General features: G+C 36.8%; 2 protein-coding genes and 1 long non-coding RNA gene across 3 annotated transcripts in view; all 3 read left to right on the top strand.

The window, feature by feature from the left end:
* The window catches only part of LOC113734562 (uncharacterized), a 109,866-nt gene that overhangs the window by 34,352 nt on the left and 54,367 nt on the right, over positions 1–21,147 (top strand). The gene's annotated exons all lie outside the window — the stretch shown is intronic.
* LOC113734561 (uncharacterized) lies at positions 856–2,123 on the top strand. The gene is made up of 2 exons (XM_027261146.2): positions 856–1,026; positions 1,644–2,123. The coding sequence occupies exons 1-2, from the start codon at positions 915–917 to the stop codon at positions 1,919–1,921; spliced, it is 390 nt and encodes a 129-aa protein (XP_027116947.1). The 5' UTR covers positions 856–914; the 3' UTR covers positions 1,922–2,123.
* On the top strand, positions 15,804–16,156 carry LOC113735551 (uncharacterized). The gene is made up of 2 exons (XR_011841862.1): positions 15,804–15,965; positions 16,076–16,156. It is a non-coding gene; the product is annotated as an uncharacterized lncRNA (long non-coding RNA).

The raw sequence follows: 21,147 nt of genomic DNA, 5'->3' as shown, positions 1-21,147 counted from the left end.
TATTTTTAAAAGTGCTTTATAGGTTTAGAAGATTTTACTTCCTTTACTTACATGGATATGGTCATGTCCTGCTTAGAATTCTAATGCGTTTTTACTATTTTTTGGAGGCTGAATAGTGCTAATCTTTGTGTCTTCTTTTTCAAAAGATTCTTCCTTGCGAATTAGCTTTGGAAATATGCACACAAGTAATTAATTTTCAGGATTATACTTCAATTTCGGTCAATAGAATTAGATCAAGAGCACGGCTTAACTAGAAGCAAAAGGAAAACCAATAAAAGGCAACACTAAATTAATTATGACAAAAGAAAATTTAAGTCCTCGTTATCAATCTTACATTTGAGATAAAAAATGGTATTCGTCCATTCTATACCTTACAGGCGTTTAGCAAACATAACAAAACATATTTTTGTAATGCAAAACGTAACATAATTAAATAGCCTTCCAATCATACCTCTCTTGGAACTATTGCAAAGTTTTGCATGTTCTTCCTTGTTTCTTTTCTTCTTCTTCCAAAAAAAAAGTTTGACAATTTAATCAATTTGTAATAATCATAATCGATCGAAGTAATCAGCAGAGTCCAAATTGTCAACAATTCTTGGACATGAACATTATCCTCTCCATAGTTCTCGAAGTCTGTGTCTTTAAACACATGTAGAAATTAGAATAAACGCTTTTAGGTACATCTTTCTATTTCATAACTTTCACTAAAGGGAATGTAATTTATGATCATATGGACTTTCTACCAAGTGCAAACAATCATCTCTTCATCGCCCAACGACCTGGTGGGCCGACTCCCCGACCCTTTTGACAGAAGTGTGGCAAAGATTTTCCTATAAATAGAGACCAATCTATACCAGCCTTCTCATCCTTCCAAAAACCAGTTTTTCAATACATAAGTTTTCCCTGAGCAAAAAATGGGTTCAAAGACACTTCTTTTCCTTTTCATTTCCTTGGCTATAGCCTTAATGATTACCTCAGAGGTTGCTGCTAGGGAATTGGCTGAGACTTCCACGTCTGTTGACAATTGTAAGAATTTATTCTCTAGTTCAAATTTTATCATTTTTTCTCTTTCCAAATTTATATGGATCTTAAAATTTTGGACTACACTGTTTAACATTTCAGATAGATTTTGGTTGTGCATGTGAAGCGTCGGAGTAGAAAAAGAAACATAGCTGAGGTGTACATACACCTTAGCATGGTGTACATACAATTGTTAAGCCTTTCCCAACGTGGGACTTGGAGTATAGTGCATAAAACATAAAAATTTTGGATCATTTTCCTGTACTTGTTGTGTCAAAATAAATTTTACACTAGTACTTCTCTATGCATAAAACATACTTTTTATTGAAATTTTAAGATTCTCATTTTGAATATAGCGTTAAATAATCTTTATACTCATAATAAAATAAAGATTAATTCTCAGAAACTATGATTCACTATGGTAAAACTAGCCATTAGTTAGTAGTAATAATCCATTTTAAGGATATCTGTACGATACTAACTTGACACAGATAAATGTTCAAATGATTACGATGTTTCCTGATATGCTACCTAAAAGCGTGTGAACAATTCGATCCAAACCTTACATTTCAGAATTGCGATTACGGTAACTAACGCCTACCCCGTATTTATCTTCTTTGCAGCTAATGCAGTTGAGACTGATGGCTACGGAGGGTACCGTGGAGGAGGATATGGAGGGTACCGCGGTGGTGGATATGGGGGCTATCCAGGAGGAGGTTATGGAGGATATCATGGGGGTGGATATGGAGGGTACCCGGGTGGTGGCTATGGCGGCCGTGGTGGTTATGGAGGATATCACGGGGGTGGATATGGAGGACGTGGTGGCGGCTATGGAGGACGTGGTGGTGGCGGCCATGGTGGACATCCTGATGGGGCTGTTGATGCAGAGACTGAGAACTAATAAAGCCAGCATCTAGCTAGGTCGTGATTACTCATCAATGCTTAAACAGGCTCAGTAGTTTGTAGTGTCAAATAGAAATAACAGCTTGACGAGTGATCATGCAATATGGACTCTATGTATTTGCAAGCTAGTTCAATATTTCGAGTATGTGTGTGTGTAACTGTGTGTCTCTTGTATGAGCGCTTCTGATGTGATGGCAAAATATTCTCATGCATTATGAAGCAGGTTTACTTATGTTTCACTAAAAAGTTGAGTTATGTTTACTTATGAGATTATTTTGAAAACCTTTTTAGAATGATACTATACCACGTTTTGTAATGTAATTTACATTGAATAAGCTGATAACAAATCATTAGAAAAGTAAATAATTGAAAACAGGTTATCCAAATTAGCAAGTATTTCAAACTAACAACGAAGTCATGGATACTTTTTGTTGGATTATTTGTACATCAATTAAACATTAGATTGATACTTTTTTAGGGGTTTACTTGATTAACCAATCTAATACAAAAAATTTTCAATAACACATATGACGAATTCAATCTTCTATCCAAACCAAATATTTGATCGGATCTACCTATACAGAAAATGATGTGAATAGTATGCAAGAGATTTTGTTTACTTAGTTTCATGACCAGGGTCATCTCTAATCCAATTGGTAGTGACTAGAGGGGCCCAAATTCTTTACTCTTTATTGATTAGTACAAAGATTTTTTGGCTAATTGATGTGGGATTGTTTTTGTTTAACAATTGTATGACCAAAATTTGAGAAAATCTTCTTACTATGGTCTTGGAAGTGATGTTTTTAAATAGAGATTCGATCATAAAAATTGCATCTCAAAAACTCGGTCAAATCCTATCGAAATCGGGTTTGAGCGGAAACAGGTGAAAACGGACAAAACCTGATTTTTTCCATTCTCATATTGTGATGACTTTTTTCCCCCTTATCTTCCTTCGATATTTGGCTAGCAGCAAAGAACTAATCTAAAATCAAATTATAAATCCAGATTGCAAGAAAAATTCCATAAGCTAAATTCTTTAAACCCATTTCTCATGCAACTAATTTCTTGAAAATTTGCAATCAAATTAGAGAAAGAAGGGAAAAAAAAGAGCAAAAAAGGGAAGAGAAAAGAGAGCTTTCATGCGAGTTTATTGTGTGATGAAAGAAAAGAGAGAGCTATGGTGTAATCTAGAGAAAGAAGAAGAAAAAAAAAAGAAAAAAAAAAAAGCAAAGCAAGTGATGGCCTCTTTCTCCAGCAACTTCTCTTCACCCGTTGCTTGCTTTTATCCCTTCTCTACCATTCTTCACAGCACCATCTGGATCATCCTCCTCCTTATTCCTCGGCTGTTTCTCGTCGTGGTTTCTTTATCAAAAGCCATGAATCAAAATTACTAATAAAAACCAAAAGCCTTTGTTCAGAGAACAAGAAATTGATGTATAAATTGTACTACAGTAAGTGACGCCCGCAGCAAAGAAAACAGCAAGTAGGAATTAGGTTTGACATTCATTTTCTGTGGAAACCCTAAAACTTTTTATAGTTGTGTTTTGACCCTTATAGTTTTAGCAAAGTGTAAAACTAACTCATCACATTTTCCAAATTACATTTCTGCTTATAGCTTTCAAAATTATTTAACCAGAATCCTTTTGAACTAAATCTAAACTCATCAAATAACTATGTAAATTTGTAAACCACTAATTTAAAGGAAACTTTTATATATTATCTGAATTATATATCATTAATATATATTCATGACGTATTTATAATATCATCCGATTTGACTCTTGAATTAAACTATTGAACCTAACCACCGATTTCAATTGAGTCGCTTTTTGTTCTGAGTTTCAAAACATAGCTTGGAAGTTCTAGCCAAATCCAAGAATGATCCTAATCTCATCCTTTGGAAGTGATTTTTTATGTGTTACTCCATCCATTGCACAGTGGTTACTATCACTAAAAATTGCAGATGCCGCCGAGTCCTCTTGAGTATAAAGTTTTCAAGGAAATCAAAGTAATAGTGGATGGTGTCCAGGAGATAATATACTTTAGATCTGGAATAAGAATCGACTGCACAAGTCTTTGACAAATAAAACAGTATAACCTTGACTTAACTGACCAAAAGTTCAATACTTTTTTTTTTTTTTCAACAAACGATATCATATTATAGATATTAACACTTGACCTTACAAGGATTAGTTATAAAAAGGGGATAGTACCCTCATCTCTGTCCTAGCTAATTCAGTCAGCCATATTGGGAAATCATTCTCCAAAAGTTCAATACTTGATGGCGTCCATTTTAGTCCAAGGCGACATCCCAAAAATGGTATACGTTACGGGTTTTTGCAAGCAAGCTTGCACTAAAACTTGCAACCCCATTTTAGGTTGTTACTTGGGCCTAATACCTGGACCTTCCTTCCTCACAACTGGACTTGCCGAGCCTATGTCTCTTGGTCTTGTAAAAAATTTGAAATCATTTAGAAAATGTTTCTTCAAACCAAGCCTCCCATTAATTGTCATAATATATGAGTCTACCTAAAAAATTCATACGGGTGCGTTGTACATCTGTTTGATCTGGTGGTCAATCCCTTTCGAATTATCCTTGGATTTCTTCCTGTCCCTCCTCCCCCTTGTATAGAATAGTGTAGGTTTATCGTATCCGAAAAAAAAATTTAGAAAATGTTCCTTTTTTTATTGTTTTTCAAATAAAAAATTATTTTGCAAATTTTTTTTTGGTAACTTGATGAACCATATAACACAGTGCCGGGTGGCAACTCGTAACTTTTACTAATAACTCTTTCTTCTAGACTATTTTTTTGTCTCTCCAAATCACTGCATTTTTAGAGCCCCGTATTCGGCCTTATGTTTTTCAAACCAAAACCATTTCCAAAGCCTTTCTTTTATTTTTGTTCATTCTAGAAACTATACTTTGTTATTTTTTTACATTAGAAAAGGGGCACAACAGTGCGCTTTGACACTATTGGTACCAGGGAGAGTTTTGCTCATCGAGTACATACTTGTACAGAAGCCTAAACTGCGTTGGCACAATTTATTTGGTTCTTAGTTCTGCCCTGATTTAGAGTTTTAACTTAATTGGGCATTTCTATATTCAGAAACTGCATAAAATGAAGTAAATTATATCATATTAGAGACATGAACAATTCGCCTTCTTTTACTGTGAAACTAAAATAGGTACTATGGAAGTATCAATTACTGGGGAAAAATTGACTGAATGCAAAAGTAAAAAGATTGAGCGTGATTCTTTTTTTTTTTTTTTTGCCGAAACGTTATGTGATTTCATAGATAATAAACCTTTACAGATTCAAGTAAAGACTTGAGAGAACTTTACAACCAGTGTACCCTAACACTGAGGAATCCAAAATTCCTGATCTTCGATGAATTCTAGCGCTTGCACGCTAATCCAGTGACTAATATGGTTAATATTCCTATTTACTAAACAAAATGAGCACATGCGAAACAAGGACTTAAGGCTATATATATCCTCCATCAGAGTTGCCATTCGCATTTCCTGAGATTTCCTTTGCTGGATGAGATTGTATGTTAGCTTGTTTTGGATTTGCGCTTCAATCCTTTCCATTTTTTGAAGAGCAGCTTTACACATCAGTAGTTTGATGGCTGTTAGTTTGTCCATGACCTGGTGACTAGAGGTTCTTTCCTGTAAAGTCCATCCTCGTATCATGTTGTGATTGTCCATGGAGACAATGACGCCTATCCCAACTTGAGGAGTGTCTTTACTCTTTTCTGTTGCAAACCTTAATCTCATGATGCCTTCAATTTCTTCCTGATACTGGGGGGATTCCGTCTTCTCTCTTGTTTCTTCTGTGCTCGTGCTTGAGGTCTTTGTCAATGTTTCTTCATATTCCAGCCATTCCTCATGAGCTGTCTGTATTGTTCTCATAGGGGGATGCTGCTTGACATTGAATTCCTTCTCATTTATTCTTTTCCAGATTTGCTAGAGGATGTTAGCTGTTAGGGAGATATGTTTGCTACCCTCACTTCTAGTGCTAGCTTCCATCATTGTAGTCCACCACCTACTGAAACAGCCATGCTGGTCTAGTATTCCTTCCCACTGAATAGGTGACATTTTCCACACTAGTTTGACATGGTTGCAGTTAAGCAAAGCATGCTCTATCGTCTCACCTTGCTCACCATAGATTCTGCATATTGGATCACCTTGTTTGGTTATAGCGTAGATGAGTTGTCTTACTGGTGACACCTGGTTCAGGCATTTCCTCAAGAAAATCTTCACCTTATGCTTGATGTTCAGTTTCCAAAGATGCTTCCAGCTTTTCTTGCTATTCGAACTCCAGCTTGCACCAGTTATCTCCATAGCATCCTGCTCTCGTTCCATCTGGCATTCAAATTGTATTCTATAAGTTGATCTCACTGTGTAATTCCCATTTGAACTATGAATCCAGTAGTTGCTATCCTCTCTATTGGCCAGGCTTATGGGGATGCTTAGTATACACTCTGCCTCCTTGGAGCAAAAGTTTCTGAATACCATATTTTTATTCCATCTGTTCTGGATGATCAGCTCCTCTACCTTAACCAGATTACATCCCTGTGGTTTCTGTGTGGTAACCTTTCCTTGATGGTTATCTGGCAGACAGCTATCCTCCCAAATATAGGTGCTCTTTCCATTGCCTATCCTTCTCCTGGTTCCTTGCTCTATCAGTTGTCTTGCTTCCATCAGACCCTTCCAAATCCAGGATGCGTTCCCAGCTACTTTGCACTTGAGAAGCGATTCTTTGGGATGGTATTTGTCCTTGAGCACTTTGCTAACCAGCAGATTTGGTTGTGTGAGTAGCCTCTATACTTGCTTTCCTAATATAGCTGTGTTGAATGCCTCTAAATCTAGAAATCCCAATCCTCCATCCTTCTTGTCCATTGACATTTTACCCCAAGATCTCCAATGCATCTTGTTCCTTCCATTTGCCTCTCCCCACCAATAGTTTGCCATTACAGCATTAATCTCTTTGCATTTCTTCTTTGGCATCTTGAAGCATGACATCGTGTATGTTGGCATTGCCATTGCTACTGATTTGAGCCTAACCTCTTTACCTGCTGCACTTAACAGCTTATTTTTCCACTTCTTCAGTCTCTGCTGGATGTTGTCTTTAATGTAGCCAAATAGTTGCTGTTTCGATCTTGTGATCACCATTGGGAGTCCCAAATACCTGCCTTGGTTGACCTTCTGAATATTTCCATGTGCTTGACTAACTTCCATCTTGGCTTCCTGCTCCAAATACCTGCCTTGATTGAGCGTGATTCGATTGACACGAATTCAACTCTAAGACTTAGTTTGTATTGTTGAAAGTCATTCTCTGGGGGTGGATATCGAGGGTACCCTAGTGGTGGTTATGCAGAACATGGCTGTGGTAGCCGTGGTGGTTACAGTGAATATTTTTTTTGGTCACAATAATAATATTTTAATAACCTAATCTATCATATTCTATAAGGATATTATCGCTTTGGTTGTTGTCTGGCTGCAGTTATTATGGCAGAGGTCAGGCAGTCGATATAAAGCCTCTGAATTAATAAACCTGCCTCTAGTCTAGGCTACAATCAATACTATGCTTGGCTCAATGTAGTAGGGCTTGTTTGGAAGGTGAGTTTTTGGGTGCTTGTCTAAAATTTTACTATAGAGTTACTGTAGAAGTTGTAAGAAAAATTTTTAGGATGAAAAACTTTCTTCTTTCTTTTTCTCTTTCTTTCTTTCTTTCTTCTTTTCTTTCCTCTCCTTTTCCCCTCCCCCGGCACCTTTGCCTCTGACCAGCAAAAACCAGCAGCCATGGAAATTTTTTTCCCTCTTTTTTCTCTCCCCCTCTTCTCCCTCTCCCTCTCTCCCTCTCTCCCTCTCCTCCCCCATCCTCGTCGCCGTCAGCAGCCATGAGAACTTGCAGCCATGGATTTTTTCTTTTGCTTTTTCTCTCCCCACTCTTCTCCCCCTTTCCCGCCACCCAGCTCAGATCTGGTCGCTCGACTCATGCCATGGGAAAATTTTCTGGCCCTTTCTCTTACCCTCCTTCCTCTCCTTCTCTCCCTCTCCTCTCCCCTCCCCCTCGTACTCCGATGCCAGAGGAAGATGATCGCAATGAATTTTTATTTTTTTTTCTGACCCTCTCCCTCACCCCTTCTTCCCCTCTCCCTCCCCCGCCACCCTCCCCCTCCCTTAGCTGCGACCTGCGACCAGACCGCAAAGGGGGAAGGGGAGGGTGGCGGGGGAGGGAGAGGGGAAGAGGGGAGGGGAGGAGAGGGGGTGTGGGAGAGGGTCAGAAAAATTTTTTTTTTTGAGGTGACCGGCGCCGGGAGAGGTGGTGGAGGTGGTAGTTGAAGTGGTGGGTTGGTTAAAATTTTTTTGTGTATTAGATTTTTTGTTCAAAATATTTTTTAGGTATTAAAATTTTGAGGTGTGTAGGTTAAAAACTTTGATAAGTTTTTGGAGTTCCTGTAGCAAAAGTTGTTAAAAAACTAGTATTATACAAACTTTCTAAAAACTTGCGGGTCCAAACAAGCTTGTAATAGTTGTAAACAACTCCTTACACCCTCCCTTCTTTTCCGAAGTATAAAGGCCAAAGAGGATAGAAAAAAAAAAGAAATATGAAAAGGATAGAATAACACTTGGCATTAGAAAGTCATTTCATGTTAGTCCGGTCGAAACTTACTCTCTTTAGTCTTGACGAGTAGAATTATATGAAATCACGAGTGCTTAAATTGATGTTTACAATTGAAACTCTTATATATAAAATGAAAATGATAGGAATTTGAGAGAAGACTATCTTAAATTTAAAAACATTGAAGAATTGGCCTGCATTAGTTTTTTTTTTTGTCCATATTTTGGGACATATTTCATAATATAGAAACTAAAGTATCTCATTACGAAGTTCAGGGATCAAAATAAAATTATAGGTATGGTTGAAGGGTAAAAGGTAGAATTAATCTTTTTATTTGGTTCTGAATTCTTCCCTGGTTCAACCTTTAAACTGAATGGCTCTACGAATATGAAGAAACAATACAGATTAAAGTAAAATTTTTGTTGCACACATGTAAGCTTATTCCATTGTTTCTAACATTTTCATCAGTTGCACGATGAAAAACAAAAACAAGTTGCAGAAGCATGGGCAAAAGGATGGACTGCAAGCAGTCCAGTCTTTGGCATTTGACAATTAAGGCTTGAAATTTTTCGGGACCATTAGTCCAAAATTGTGACAATTAAGGCAAGAGGGTTCTTTTTTTTTTTTTTTTTTTCAGTTAGTGGTAGTGAGTGCTATTGTTTGATAAAAATTATAGTCCTGAACCGAACATGCTCGGTGTTTTGCCAATATGTAAATGGGATTATTATTTATTTCTGAAATTATACTATTAGCAGAAAGTGGCTAGTGATAACAACATAGCAAAATTCACCAAAAATAACAAATTCAATCTTTTTCAAAAGGAACCCAACCTTTATCTAGTGAAAGACATAAACTCTCACTTTAAAAGTAAGAAAAAGTTCGCTGTAAAGCTACAACAGATGCTCCGGATATATCATTTGAGAAGAAAAATTGATTAGTTACTCTAAAAATTAAAAATAAGTATTATTGGACACATGCTTAGTAAACCTGTAAAAAGTAAAAATAAATATTATTGGACATATGCTAAGTAAACCCCTAATGGACTCGGTCATTCAGTCACCATGTTGTTGAAAGTCATTTTTTCAGAAATGGGGCATCACAAGTTCCATTTCGCATAAGTTGATATAAATTAACAATTTACTTTTAATTTATACCAAATTGCTCTTAGCTTATACTAAATGATAATAATCAACTTATATCAAATTGTACCTAATTTACACCAAATAATAACAAACCAATGTGCATTGAACTGCACCTGATTTACATCAAATCGGACCTGATTTATACTGAAATTCTATTGATTTACGTCAAAGTTCAAATTGTGCAAGATTGTGAGGCCTTGAATCCAGTTTTTCTACCATTAATATTGAGCGACCAACCGATTCAGTTCTTTGTACGATAGTACCGAGAGCGTTGATCTGAAATTATGGTCCGTGCATGTTTGCAGAGTTTAATGGTTAATCCTTCAGTATATATGAATAAACATAGTGTCCCAACTCCTAACTCCGCCATGATAGAAATATTATCAGGACTTGTACTTCAAATTCTAGAACTAAATTAGATAACATAACAAACCGTCCACAAATTAGCATTTAACTATTGAATTGGTCAAAAGACAAGACATAATGCGGCACTAATTTATGCCACAAGCAATTTAAATTACACATTCTTCCAATCTTATAGTTTGCAATATCATATGGTATTTTGTTTCTAAAAACGAGAAGTTTTAACATATTTTACAAGATATTGCTTTTGTAATGCAAATGTCACTTAATTCAACTGCCTACTAGGCATACTTTTATATATATATATATATATATATATATATATATATATAACCGTTCACGAATTGCAAAGTTGACCTTTTCTTTTATGTGAATTTTCTTTCTCAACAATATGATTGAGATATTATTCAACTCGGAATAATGGGATCAAAGTCACTCCTACGTCCAAATTGATTGACAATAATACTTGAACCTTATCCTCTCCATTATGGTCAACTTCTATCTCTTGGCACATATCCTCCTTTTTTCCATTTTTAATTTCTCCACTTGCCGCAGAGGGACTGCAACTTATGATAGCATTGACTTTGTACCAATGATAGTAATCTTTCCTTTAACGCCCAAGTCCCAACCACATCCAGGGCCTACGGCACGACCCATTTGACGGCAATGTCGCATCGATTGTCGTATAAATAGAGGTCAATCTACACAAGCTTTCTCATCCTTCCTAAAACAAATTTTGATTACATAAAATACCTTGAGCAGAAATGAGTTCCAAGAAACTTCTTTTGTCTTGCATTTCGTTGCCTATAGTTCTAATGATCACTTCGCAGGTGGATGCTAGGGAATTGGCTGAAACTTCCACGTCAGTGTCAGTTGACAATTGTAAGAATTTATTCTCCAATTCAAAATCCACCCATTTCTTATCTGTCTAGGTTTCTTTGTAGCATATGTTAATTAAAAACTTTGGACCACAGAATTTAGCATTTCAAGTTATGTATATAATTTTGGTTGCACATGTGAAGTGTCCGAGTACTAAGAAACATAGCTGAAGTGTTCTTTAAGGTTTAGATGCACCTTAGATAAGCTGCACCTTTAAGTGTCAAGCCTTTTCCTGAAGCGGGGCTTGGGGGTGGTAATACACTAATTCTGGTTAATGTGTGTTTTAACAAGTATTATATGATAAAATATAAAATCATACGGGGAAAGGTTTGACACTAAGGGATTATATGGTAAAATATAAAATTATACGGAGTTAGTGTGTCATGTATATTATATTTACATATTTTGATTAATTCAATCATTTTAATTTTTAAATAAGGATAATTTTAAGATTTTCAAAGGTTTCATTACGAATAATCATTTCGATCACTTTGACACTTTAATTCAAATTATGAGGGAATTATGTATAATTTTTCAAACCGTAAGGAGGTTATGTACAAAAATAACAAATTATAGGAGGGTAAAATATAATTTGCCCTTTTCTTTACACTGGTTTAGTAATTCTTATTTTACATGAGTATGAATATACAACATGTAACTTCTAACTAAATTTGAAGCTTTAATTTTTTACATATGACATGTATCCAATCATATTGCTATAGAATTTCCCAATATCGATAGTGCATAAACGATTAATTAGAAAGAACCATGTTCACTATGATAAAATTATCTATCAATTGGTAGTGATGACCATGTTCAGGGAGTTTGTGAAAAGAAGGCAATAATTTTGCCACATACATTAGAAGACAGAATTCCAAATGATTATGATACTTAATTGATATCATATGCGTTGACCAAAAGCATGAACACAAATCTGTCGAAAGTTTACTATTTGAAATTGTGACTGAAGTAATTAATGCGCGTGCCATATTTATGCTCATTGCAGCCAAGACAGAAGAAGCAAAGTACCCAGGTCAGTGTTTTGAAAACCGGACCGGACCGGCCGGTTCGACCGGTTGAACCGGCCATGACTCCGGTCTGGTTCACTGTCAGGTTTGACTTTGTCAAGAAACCGGTCAAAAACCGGTCGGGCCGCGAAACCGCTGAACCGGATTTGAACCGGTTATTTCCGGTTTTTGAGTTTTCCTTTTTTCTTTCTTTCTTTTTTCTTTTTTTTTTGTTTTTGTAAAATGTAGTTATCAAGATTCGAACTCAAGACCTTTGAAATAGAAGACCAATGTAGTAACCATTGCACTATCACATCTTATTAGTTTTTTTTGATAACTTATTTATATAAAACAAACACTCATATTTCTTTTGTTCCATTTTTTTTACAAAATATTATCCTTTCATGACTCTTTCTTTTTAATCTTCAACACACACACACACACACACACACTCTCTCTCTCTCTCTCTATCATCTTTTCTTTTGCCACTCATTTTTTAATCAAATCTCTTTATTTTTAATTTATTGATGTTTTCTTCCATATTTTAATTTTGTTTTTGTCCATTAAATTTTAAAAAGTTAAAAAAGAATTATTTTTCTTTAACCCAATTTATTTAATACCACAACCACTCACTTTTATCTCATTTTTTGTTTCTTATCAAATTTGCATTTCTATTTTCAATTCTCTTGATTTTCTTCGAACTCCAAACTTCCTTTTTTAAATTATAAATTTAAATTCCAAAATGTAAATTAAAATTTAAATTCACAATGTCTAAATTTTCATAGACGTGAATTTTGTATAATTTCAAATATTGTGATATTTTTGGATTATATTTAAGATTTTTTTGGTAGATATAATTGAAATTGAGATGAAATTTATTTGTTTTAACTTATAATTTAAAAAATTTATTTTTAAAAATCCAAGTTATTCAAAAATAGTAAACTTTTCATCATATAAAGTATTAAATTATCCATTACATGTCTTATTTTGTGCACATATATATTTATATAAATTATTTTTTAAAAAATTCATTGAACCGAGGTTGAACCGGTCCGACCGGTTGAACCGAGACCCTTTCACTTCACCGGTTCGATTAACGGTCCGGTTTTTAAAACATTGCCCAGGTGGCTATGGTGGGTACCCCGGAGGAGGATATGGTGGTTATCCCGGAGGGGGGTATGGAGGGTATCCTGGAGGAGGTTATGGGGGGTACCCAGGTGGTGGATATGGGGGGTATCCAGGAGGAAGGTATGGTGGATATCCTGGGGGCGGCCGTGGTGGTTATGGTGGAAATTGTCGCTTTGGTTGTTGCGGCCGAAACTATTATGGCGGGGGTTGCAGGTGCTGCTACTATCCTGGTCAGGCTGTGGATGCTGAGCCTCAGAACTAATAAAGCCAGCTTCTAGCAAGCTCATGAATGCTTAAGCAAGCTCATTGGTGGTATATAGCAGTACTTAGCAGTATGAAGTGCAGATAAGAGCTTGATTATTGATCATGTAATATGACTCCATGTATTTGTTGGGTAGTTAAATATTTCAAGTATGCGAGTGTATTTGTGTCTCGTTTTGAGCACTTTTGTCGTGATGACAAAATATTTCATGGGATATGTCTTCAATTCAGTCATTCTCCACTAAAAATTGGGTAAGGTTAGTATTTCAAATTAGAAAAAATCGAGGCTTATTTTGGTCACTTTTTCTGTAATTCTAGGACTTTTTTTTTTTTTTTTAAGTATACTTCGTTTTTAATCTAACATAAATGTTTGAGATAGCAAATTTGGCAAGTGCAATCCTTCCTTTTGGATTATATTTTTGACTAATCATAGATAACAAAAAGAAAAAGAAAAAACATTTTTGACTACTCGTATTCGTGGCAATACTGATTGGACTGCTAGTTCTACTGGTCAGCTTACTGTAAAATTGAGTGGTACCAGTTGGGAGCTGCAATTCATGGCAACATTAGCAGTGCAAATCAAATTTTGGGATGATATTATATGAACAAAACCTTTAACTGATTGCCAATTCAACACGCTAAATGATCTCGAAGAACATAGTGTAGGTGTTTACTTGAAATTTGCAGCACCAAAAAGTCTCTCGATCTATTCATAATTGATCATAAACCTTTATTCACCTCTTTTATGCTTTCTGCAATTTCACATGTACTTCAAACATTGAAAGTTCAATAAAATGACTTTTTTTTTTGGGTTAAAAGAAAGACTTCAAGTCTTACGAGGTGAAAGGAAGAAAGAAAACTGAGTGCTTGAATCCCAAATCAAAGGTCTCACGATCATCTAACAAATGTTCCCACCAAGTGAGTCGAGTTTTAAGGGCAAAGTGACAATTTCCTTTACTATTTACTATTTTCCTACATGAGAAGAGTTAAGATAACGTAGATATTGTGAATCTCTTTTTCTTTGGTTTGGTTTACTTTCTAAGCTATTTGATATGTTTTTTTTTTTAATACCTAAAGGATTTGTCAGAAATTATCTTTTATAATTTACGTTTGGGGGTAAAATTATCTTTTGCCACCTAGTTTGAGGGGGTAAACTGAGATTGACATGTAAAATTGCAAATTGTATAATATAATATTCTTTTCTCAGACTAGCCATGTCACATTGGATTTTTTCCGTATACCACCAATTCAGTACTGTGACATAAAGAAAATTTTGTCACCACTACCATAGCTATACTAAAAGAATAATTAATGGGATATCCTAATTACGAAAGTAATTGTACAATTGCACTGCGGGATAAAAATTGCCTTCAAAACTTTTCTCTTTTAATCAAAACTTGGGTTATTAATCAAAACTATTCTCTCCTAACTAACCAATCAAATCAACTCTATTAACCACATTATCTCTCCTCAAAGGAAATGTAATGAATATACTACACCAGCCAGTGCATGGGTTAAAAATGTCATAGTTTCTGGGAGAAGCTTTTCATTTTGAATTCTACAAAATAAAATTTAACTATCTTTATGTTTTGTCATCATTATGATGGCTAATTACTCTAAATATGGTCGAAAAAAAAAAACTTCGGACGTCTACCGCTCTGACATGGGTCTGTTGCAAATCTATGGCTGCCGGGCTGTGTAGTCAGTTAAAAATTTTTTTTTCCAGTCTGACACCGCCACCGGGCTGTGTCAGCCAGGCAGCGGAAAAAATCTTTTTTTTTTTTTTTTTAAAGTTGTCTGCTGTTAGCCCGGTAGCCAACAACTTATGCAAAAGAAAGCTGGCTGCCGGGCTGCTGCCGGGCCCTCTCAGCCCGGCAGCCAGTCTAACTTAAAAAAAAAAAAAAAAAATTTGCAGAAGAAATAGGTCCAAAGCCACGTCTGGAGTGAGTATGGATGGAGTCTTCTTTGTGGTCTCTGACCAGCATAAAATAGACCAGCCATATGATTGTATAACAATAGCAAGGAAGTTGAGGGCCATGCTCCAGTCAGCTGAAGGGAGTCTAAACGGAAAGAAGAAGAAAAGTGCATTTCTTATACAATTGGCTGCAAAAGCAGTCACCAGACCTATGCATTGCATTCCGTTGCTTCTCACAACGGACTACTACTTGCATGGTTATCAGGATAAGGACTTCCCAAAGAAAAGCTTGAAGATCCTTCTTTATACCAATATGCTTTTTTTTTTTTTTTTTTTTTTTTTTAAGTTAGACTGGCTGCCGGGCTGAGAGTGCCCGGCAGCTTGCTTTTTTTTCCAGGGTGAATTCTTAGTTTATGATGAAAAGAAAAAAGAATTCTACAACGAGGGCGTTTCCTGGAGGGGTTTCTGTAAATGGGGGTCTTCGCATTTTGAGAATGCGAGCTCACTGAGCTCGCATTCCGGGAATGCGAGCTCAGTGATTTGTGTCTGCTTTATTCAGTATGCTGAGTTTCAAATGATTAAGAATGATCCAGGATGGGAGGAGGATTTTGGAGGAGAGGAGGCGAAACACCTTCAGCTGTTAAATGGGAGGAAAGGATCATAGAGATTCGTGAAGGTTCTTGGTCCTACGTTTCTAGTTCGATCGGCAAAGCCCCTGGTATGTGCTTTAATGTAGCTCTTTCTCACTGCTTCCACCTGTTTTGATTCTTCAGTTATGCTGTTTCCTTCTCAACCTCCGTGCTTATTTTACATGCAATTGTCATCTAGTGCAGAGAAAGTTGTAGGCACTGCAACACCTCAAGAACCACCTGAGGAGTGGCAAGCTTCATGGAACATCTCAACAGGAAATGAACTATTAATACGTTGGGCGTCTCCGACATCCAGTTCAGGCTTGAATTTTGTCATAAGAAACAAGGAACCTACTGACAGGATGGTACAGCCCATTTCCGGAATCACTGATTGTCAAAATCACTGATTGTCAAAATCCTTTTTTGTTTTAATACAAAAATATAAATCTCTGCCTCCAAAAAAAAAAAAAGCAAAAAAATTTGCATCTCTGTAATGCGAGCAAATGAGAGCTCGCATTCGTGAAATGCGAGCTCTCCTGAGCTCGCATTTCACGAATGCGAAGACCCCCCCGACAGAATTCCTCGCCACAATCACCCCTTTTCTGAGCTCGCATTTCACGAATGCGAAGACCCCCCCGACAGAATTCCTCGCCACAATCACCCCTTTTGTAGAATTTTTTTAAAATTCATCACAAACTTAGAAATTTCTCTTTTTTTGCAGAAGTTGTTGGCTGCCGGGCCTTGTCAGCCCGGTAGCAAACAACTTTAAAAAAAAAGATTTTTTCCGCTGTCTAGCTGTGTCAGACTGAAAAAAAAAAATTTTTGACTGACTTTTGGTGCCGGGCTGTGTCATAGATTTGCAATAGAACCTTGTCAGAGCTGTAGATGTTCGAATTTTTTTTTTCCGATCATATTCTGAGTAATTAGCCCATTATGATCCAGACCATTAATTCAAAATCTGTGATGGGGTTCTTTTTCTGAGTGGTGGTAAGTGCAATTGTTTGATAAAAATTAAAGTATTGAGCTGAACATGCACGATTTTTGGTGACAAAAGAAGCATAAAGCATTAAAAAGATGGGAACTTCTTAGTGTCAATATGTAAATGCGAATTATTATTGATTTTTGAAATATAGTATTAGAGGAAAGTGGTCAGTGATAATAACATAGCAAAAAAAAAAAAAACTCCAAAAATGACAAAGTCAACCTTTTCAAAATGAACCCAACTTTAACCAGTGAAGAACATAAACTGTCATCGTTTTTTCAAGGTAAAATTGTTTAATTTTGTTGAAATCAAGAATGGAAATTTCTACAAGAGATAGACTCAGATACATAATACAATTCCTATCTATTCACAATGTTCAAGCTACTGAAAGCCGTGGAAAGACTCATTGAATTTTCCGTGCATTGCATGCAGAATTTAATGATTTATCCACTTGGCTGCTGGGCATAATTAACGTGTCCGGAGGCATTAAATGGAAGAAAATTAATCTTATCACAATAGCACATTATAAGCGCAAAAAATGAGTGTAGAAACATACATATAAAGGGCATTTAAAGGTGCATAGGTCCTGGTAAATGTTTCTATTTTGAAAAAACCATAATACATTCATAATTTCTGTTACATTTCTTGAAATAAAATGTTTGTTTTCTGCAGCATCCAACCCCGTGGAGTCTCTGTCAATGCTTTAATGAATGATAGAAGCAAGACATGCAGCGTTTTACGTGCCGAAGCAGGAAGTTTGACTTCTAGCAGAATTGCAACTTGGAACTATTAATTGAATTTGTTTGTCGGAATCGCATTGGACACGTCAAACTAAATTGGCAACTTGGCTTACAAATTGCACATTGTAGGACATTAATTTCTTTTTCTTTTTCTTTTTTTGTTATCAAAGAACAAATATACATACGTTTTTGAGCAAAATGTTAAGTGCCAAAATAGACAAATTTGGCATTGATTGAAAAGTCGAGAAGAACTCGTGAAGGATTTATATTAAGTGCTGAATCGGATAAACTTGTCTTATATTTCTAAGGTCCACTGCTTATGTGACACTCCGAAACTATCTTTGTCAAATGCCAAATTTGACCACTTCAAGAGCAGATAAGGGTTCATGTATTCCTATATCCTCTCCCTAAAAAAATGGCTTCGAATTTTCCTGTATTTGAGGACACTGTCACTTATTTGTCCGGTTAGATATGACAAGTGTGCCTTGGAATTGAACCATGTAGGTTGAGCAAGGAAAAAATGCTATGAGACACGGTATAAGGGGTAGACCTCAATTGCAAATGACACAATAGTACCTAAGTCTGACAGTCTTTTTAGTTTTCTTTTTGGGGTAAAATAAAGATGAATAAAAGTAAATAACATCCCTACAAAGTAATTAGCTTAGTACAGTCATCCCAAGGAGGGTGACTCCGCTCAAGTCATTTAGTAGTTGAAGAGACCAGTTGAATTTCATACATATAGAAAGGTCTTCTACTCTTATGATAGTGAGACAATTGTTCATTTTATTTGATGGTATTTGATCTCAATTTTGGCCACTTGTTATGCAAAGTAATGGGTTTCTGCTCATAATTGGTATTTGTGTCAGTTGCAGGTGATTGGTATCAAAAGTGATGAAAAGAGGTCAATTTCCAGAACACTATTCATTCCAAAGCGTGTGCCTACGCCAGAGGCCGCAGAGTTAAGTCCAAAAAGAAAGACCGCGAGACTTATCCCTGGAAGCTCGTCACTATTTTTGGAAGATATGTTTTGAAGTTGCATGGGATTAAGAGTCATCTTCAGAGAATATTTTGGCAACAAATCAAGAAGGAAAAGAAGGGAAGATATCCCATATAGATACAAACACGTATTTGGCTAAAGGAGGCGGTGGCAGAAAAACTTTAAAGAGAAGAGCAACAGACTAGCAATTTATCTTTTATCTTTTTCCTTTCCTTCTTAACATGAGTTAGAGATTAGCATCTGTACTTTTTCATCAGCAAAATTATATTAAAGCTTGGGATTGCATCGTCGTCATGAGGCGAGGCTAAGTTCCTTTATCTAGTTGAGGAATAATCAAGGCCCGGTGCACAGACAATTGTGAGATCTTTTAAATTGTTCTGTGTTATTTTAAATTCTACGTTAGTGGGTATTTAATTATTCTTTGTTTTAATAGGCTATTATTATTTGGATTTATTGGATTAATGTGGCTAGTTGTTCAATTGTCTGAATAGTATACTGCCAATTAGGACGATGGTGCGTATCACTTAATTGTCTTAAAATTAGTGGCAAACGGCGCAATTTCATTGCCTCGCAAGTAGTTTAATCTGTGTCGTAGGAATAGTTAATGTAGTTTAAATGACCCCGCATGTGTGTTTATTGGCTAGAATTGGGTCTCTCTAATTTCTAAATCTGTGAATAGATTAAATCTTACGAGCGTTTCTAGGGTTATCTATTTTACAAGGGAGTAGTTTAAGAGCGTCTCTAGACTACCATATAATTAAGGAGAGATTGATAGTTTGACGGTTGTCGAATTGCTTGAACCAATTTACTTGTGAACGTGTGAATTAATTCAGGTATCTATGATCAATTGCGTGAGCCGGTGCCGAAATTATTTCCTTAACTAGGTTGTGTCAATCAATTGTTTATTATATCCTTTAGCTACTGCACTGTTTGCGAATTAGAGATTCAGTACCCTTACATCTTTAATTTGTTCTTTATATCTCCCTTCCTAAAACCCCCCAAAATTATCTATGTAATAAATCTGCCAGTTCCTTGAGGCAACGACCCTACTCACCACCACACTCATTTAGTTTTGGGAGTAGGTATTGATATAAATTTTATTTTTGGTAGTTTGACAGCCACCATCTTACTAGGGGTTTTGGGCGGCTAGGGCTTCTTGAGTGCCATGGCAACATCGGCTGCCCTACAGCCGCAGGCTGGAGGGCATCCAATCTCTACGGTGCACCCTTCATTGCAACATAAATCATTCTCTTCGCTCTGTTCTTCAAATGATGGTCCGATAGACAAGACAAGACGACGAGAAGGGGGGAGCCAGCAGTGGTTTTCTCTCCGCTGGATGTGTCAAAAATTGCAGCCTCTTTTCAGATTTCTTTGGTTGGCAAGTTTTCAAAAGGTCGTCCTCCCATGGAGGATATTCGCAGGTTTTTCAAGGCATTGGATTTGAAAGATGAGATTTTAGTGGGTCTCTTAGATCATCGACATGTGCTTATTCGTCTTGCTAGTGAGAAGGATTTTCATTGGATTTGGGGTAGGAACGTATGGTATGTATTTGGATGCCCAATGCGGGTGTTTAAATGGACTTTATCATTCCATGTCGATAAAGAACCTTCAATAGTTCCTGTATGGTTTTTAGTACCGAAACTGCTGGTTCATTTTTTCAAGAAGGAATGCCTATTTCACATAGTGTCTTGCTTGGGTAGATCACTTTTCATGGATGCTGCAACCAGCTCATTGGCATGACCAAGTATGGCTCGTGTTTGTGTGGAGGTTGACCTGTTGAAATCTCTTTCGAAACGGGTATGGATTGGTGTTGGGATGGGTGAATCGGAGGGATTTTGCCAAGTGTTAGAGCCTGAGAATTTGCCTTCATATTGCTCTTTCTGTTTTTGCCAAGGCCATGATATGGATCGGTGTCATGTTAAGTATCCAGAATTGAGAGGAGCATTGCTACATGAAGGCCAAAATAGACAGGAGATACAATGAAGGACTGCTGTGGTTTTTCGTCCCAAGCAAACCGGCATAGACGAAAAGGAGGGAAGTAAATCGATAGTTGAAGTGAGTCCAAGTTTCGAGGTATTGGCTGGGGATGCCCTACTCGAGGCCTCTACTGAGGCTGGTCCGTCGTCGGCAACAGCTACTGGTGGAGTTTGTAATCCAGGTTCGTCATCGCTGGTTCCGCTCCAATCTACAGCAGCAGCTATTGCAGATGGTTCTTCGATTGCTGCTTTGGCTGGGCAATCACCTGGTGCTTATTTACATATGGCCATAGCCTCTCCCGTTGTGGCTGCAGAGAAGGTGTACAACCAGAATTGTGTAGCACACAAGGTGCTAGTGTCAAGGAATGACACATCAGCTTTACCATGCACCTTGAATATGACAACCGGCATGTCGGGGAATTCGACAGATTATCAAACCAGTTTGCCACCTTCTTCTGGGATTGCAACAACAACCGTGACTGATCAGGGTGGGGGGGAGAGTGGTAGGCCGGATGATGCACTCATAGAGGTGGCGTTGGGTTCAGCGGTGGAGGAAGATGAGGTTCATAGTGCAGA

This window comes from Coffea arabica, chromosome 3c, assembly GCF_036785885.1.
Source record: "Coffea arabica cultivar ET-39 chromosome 3c, Coffea Arabica ET-39 HiFi, whole genome shotgun sequence".
Taxonomy (NCBI): Eukaryota; Viridiplantae; Streptophyta; class Magnoliopsida; order Gentianales; family Rubiaceae; genus Coffea; species Coffea arabica.
The sequence above is the reverse complement of the archived record's forward strand: the minus strand, read 5'-3'. Positions and strand labels throughout refer to the sequence as shown.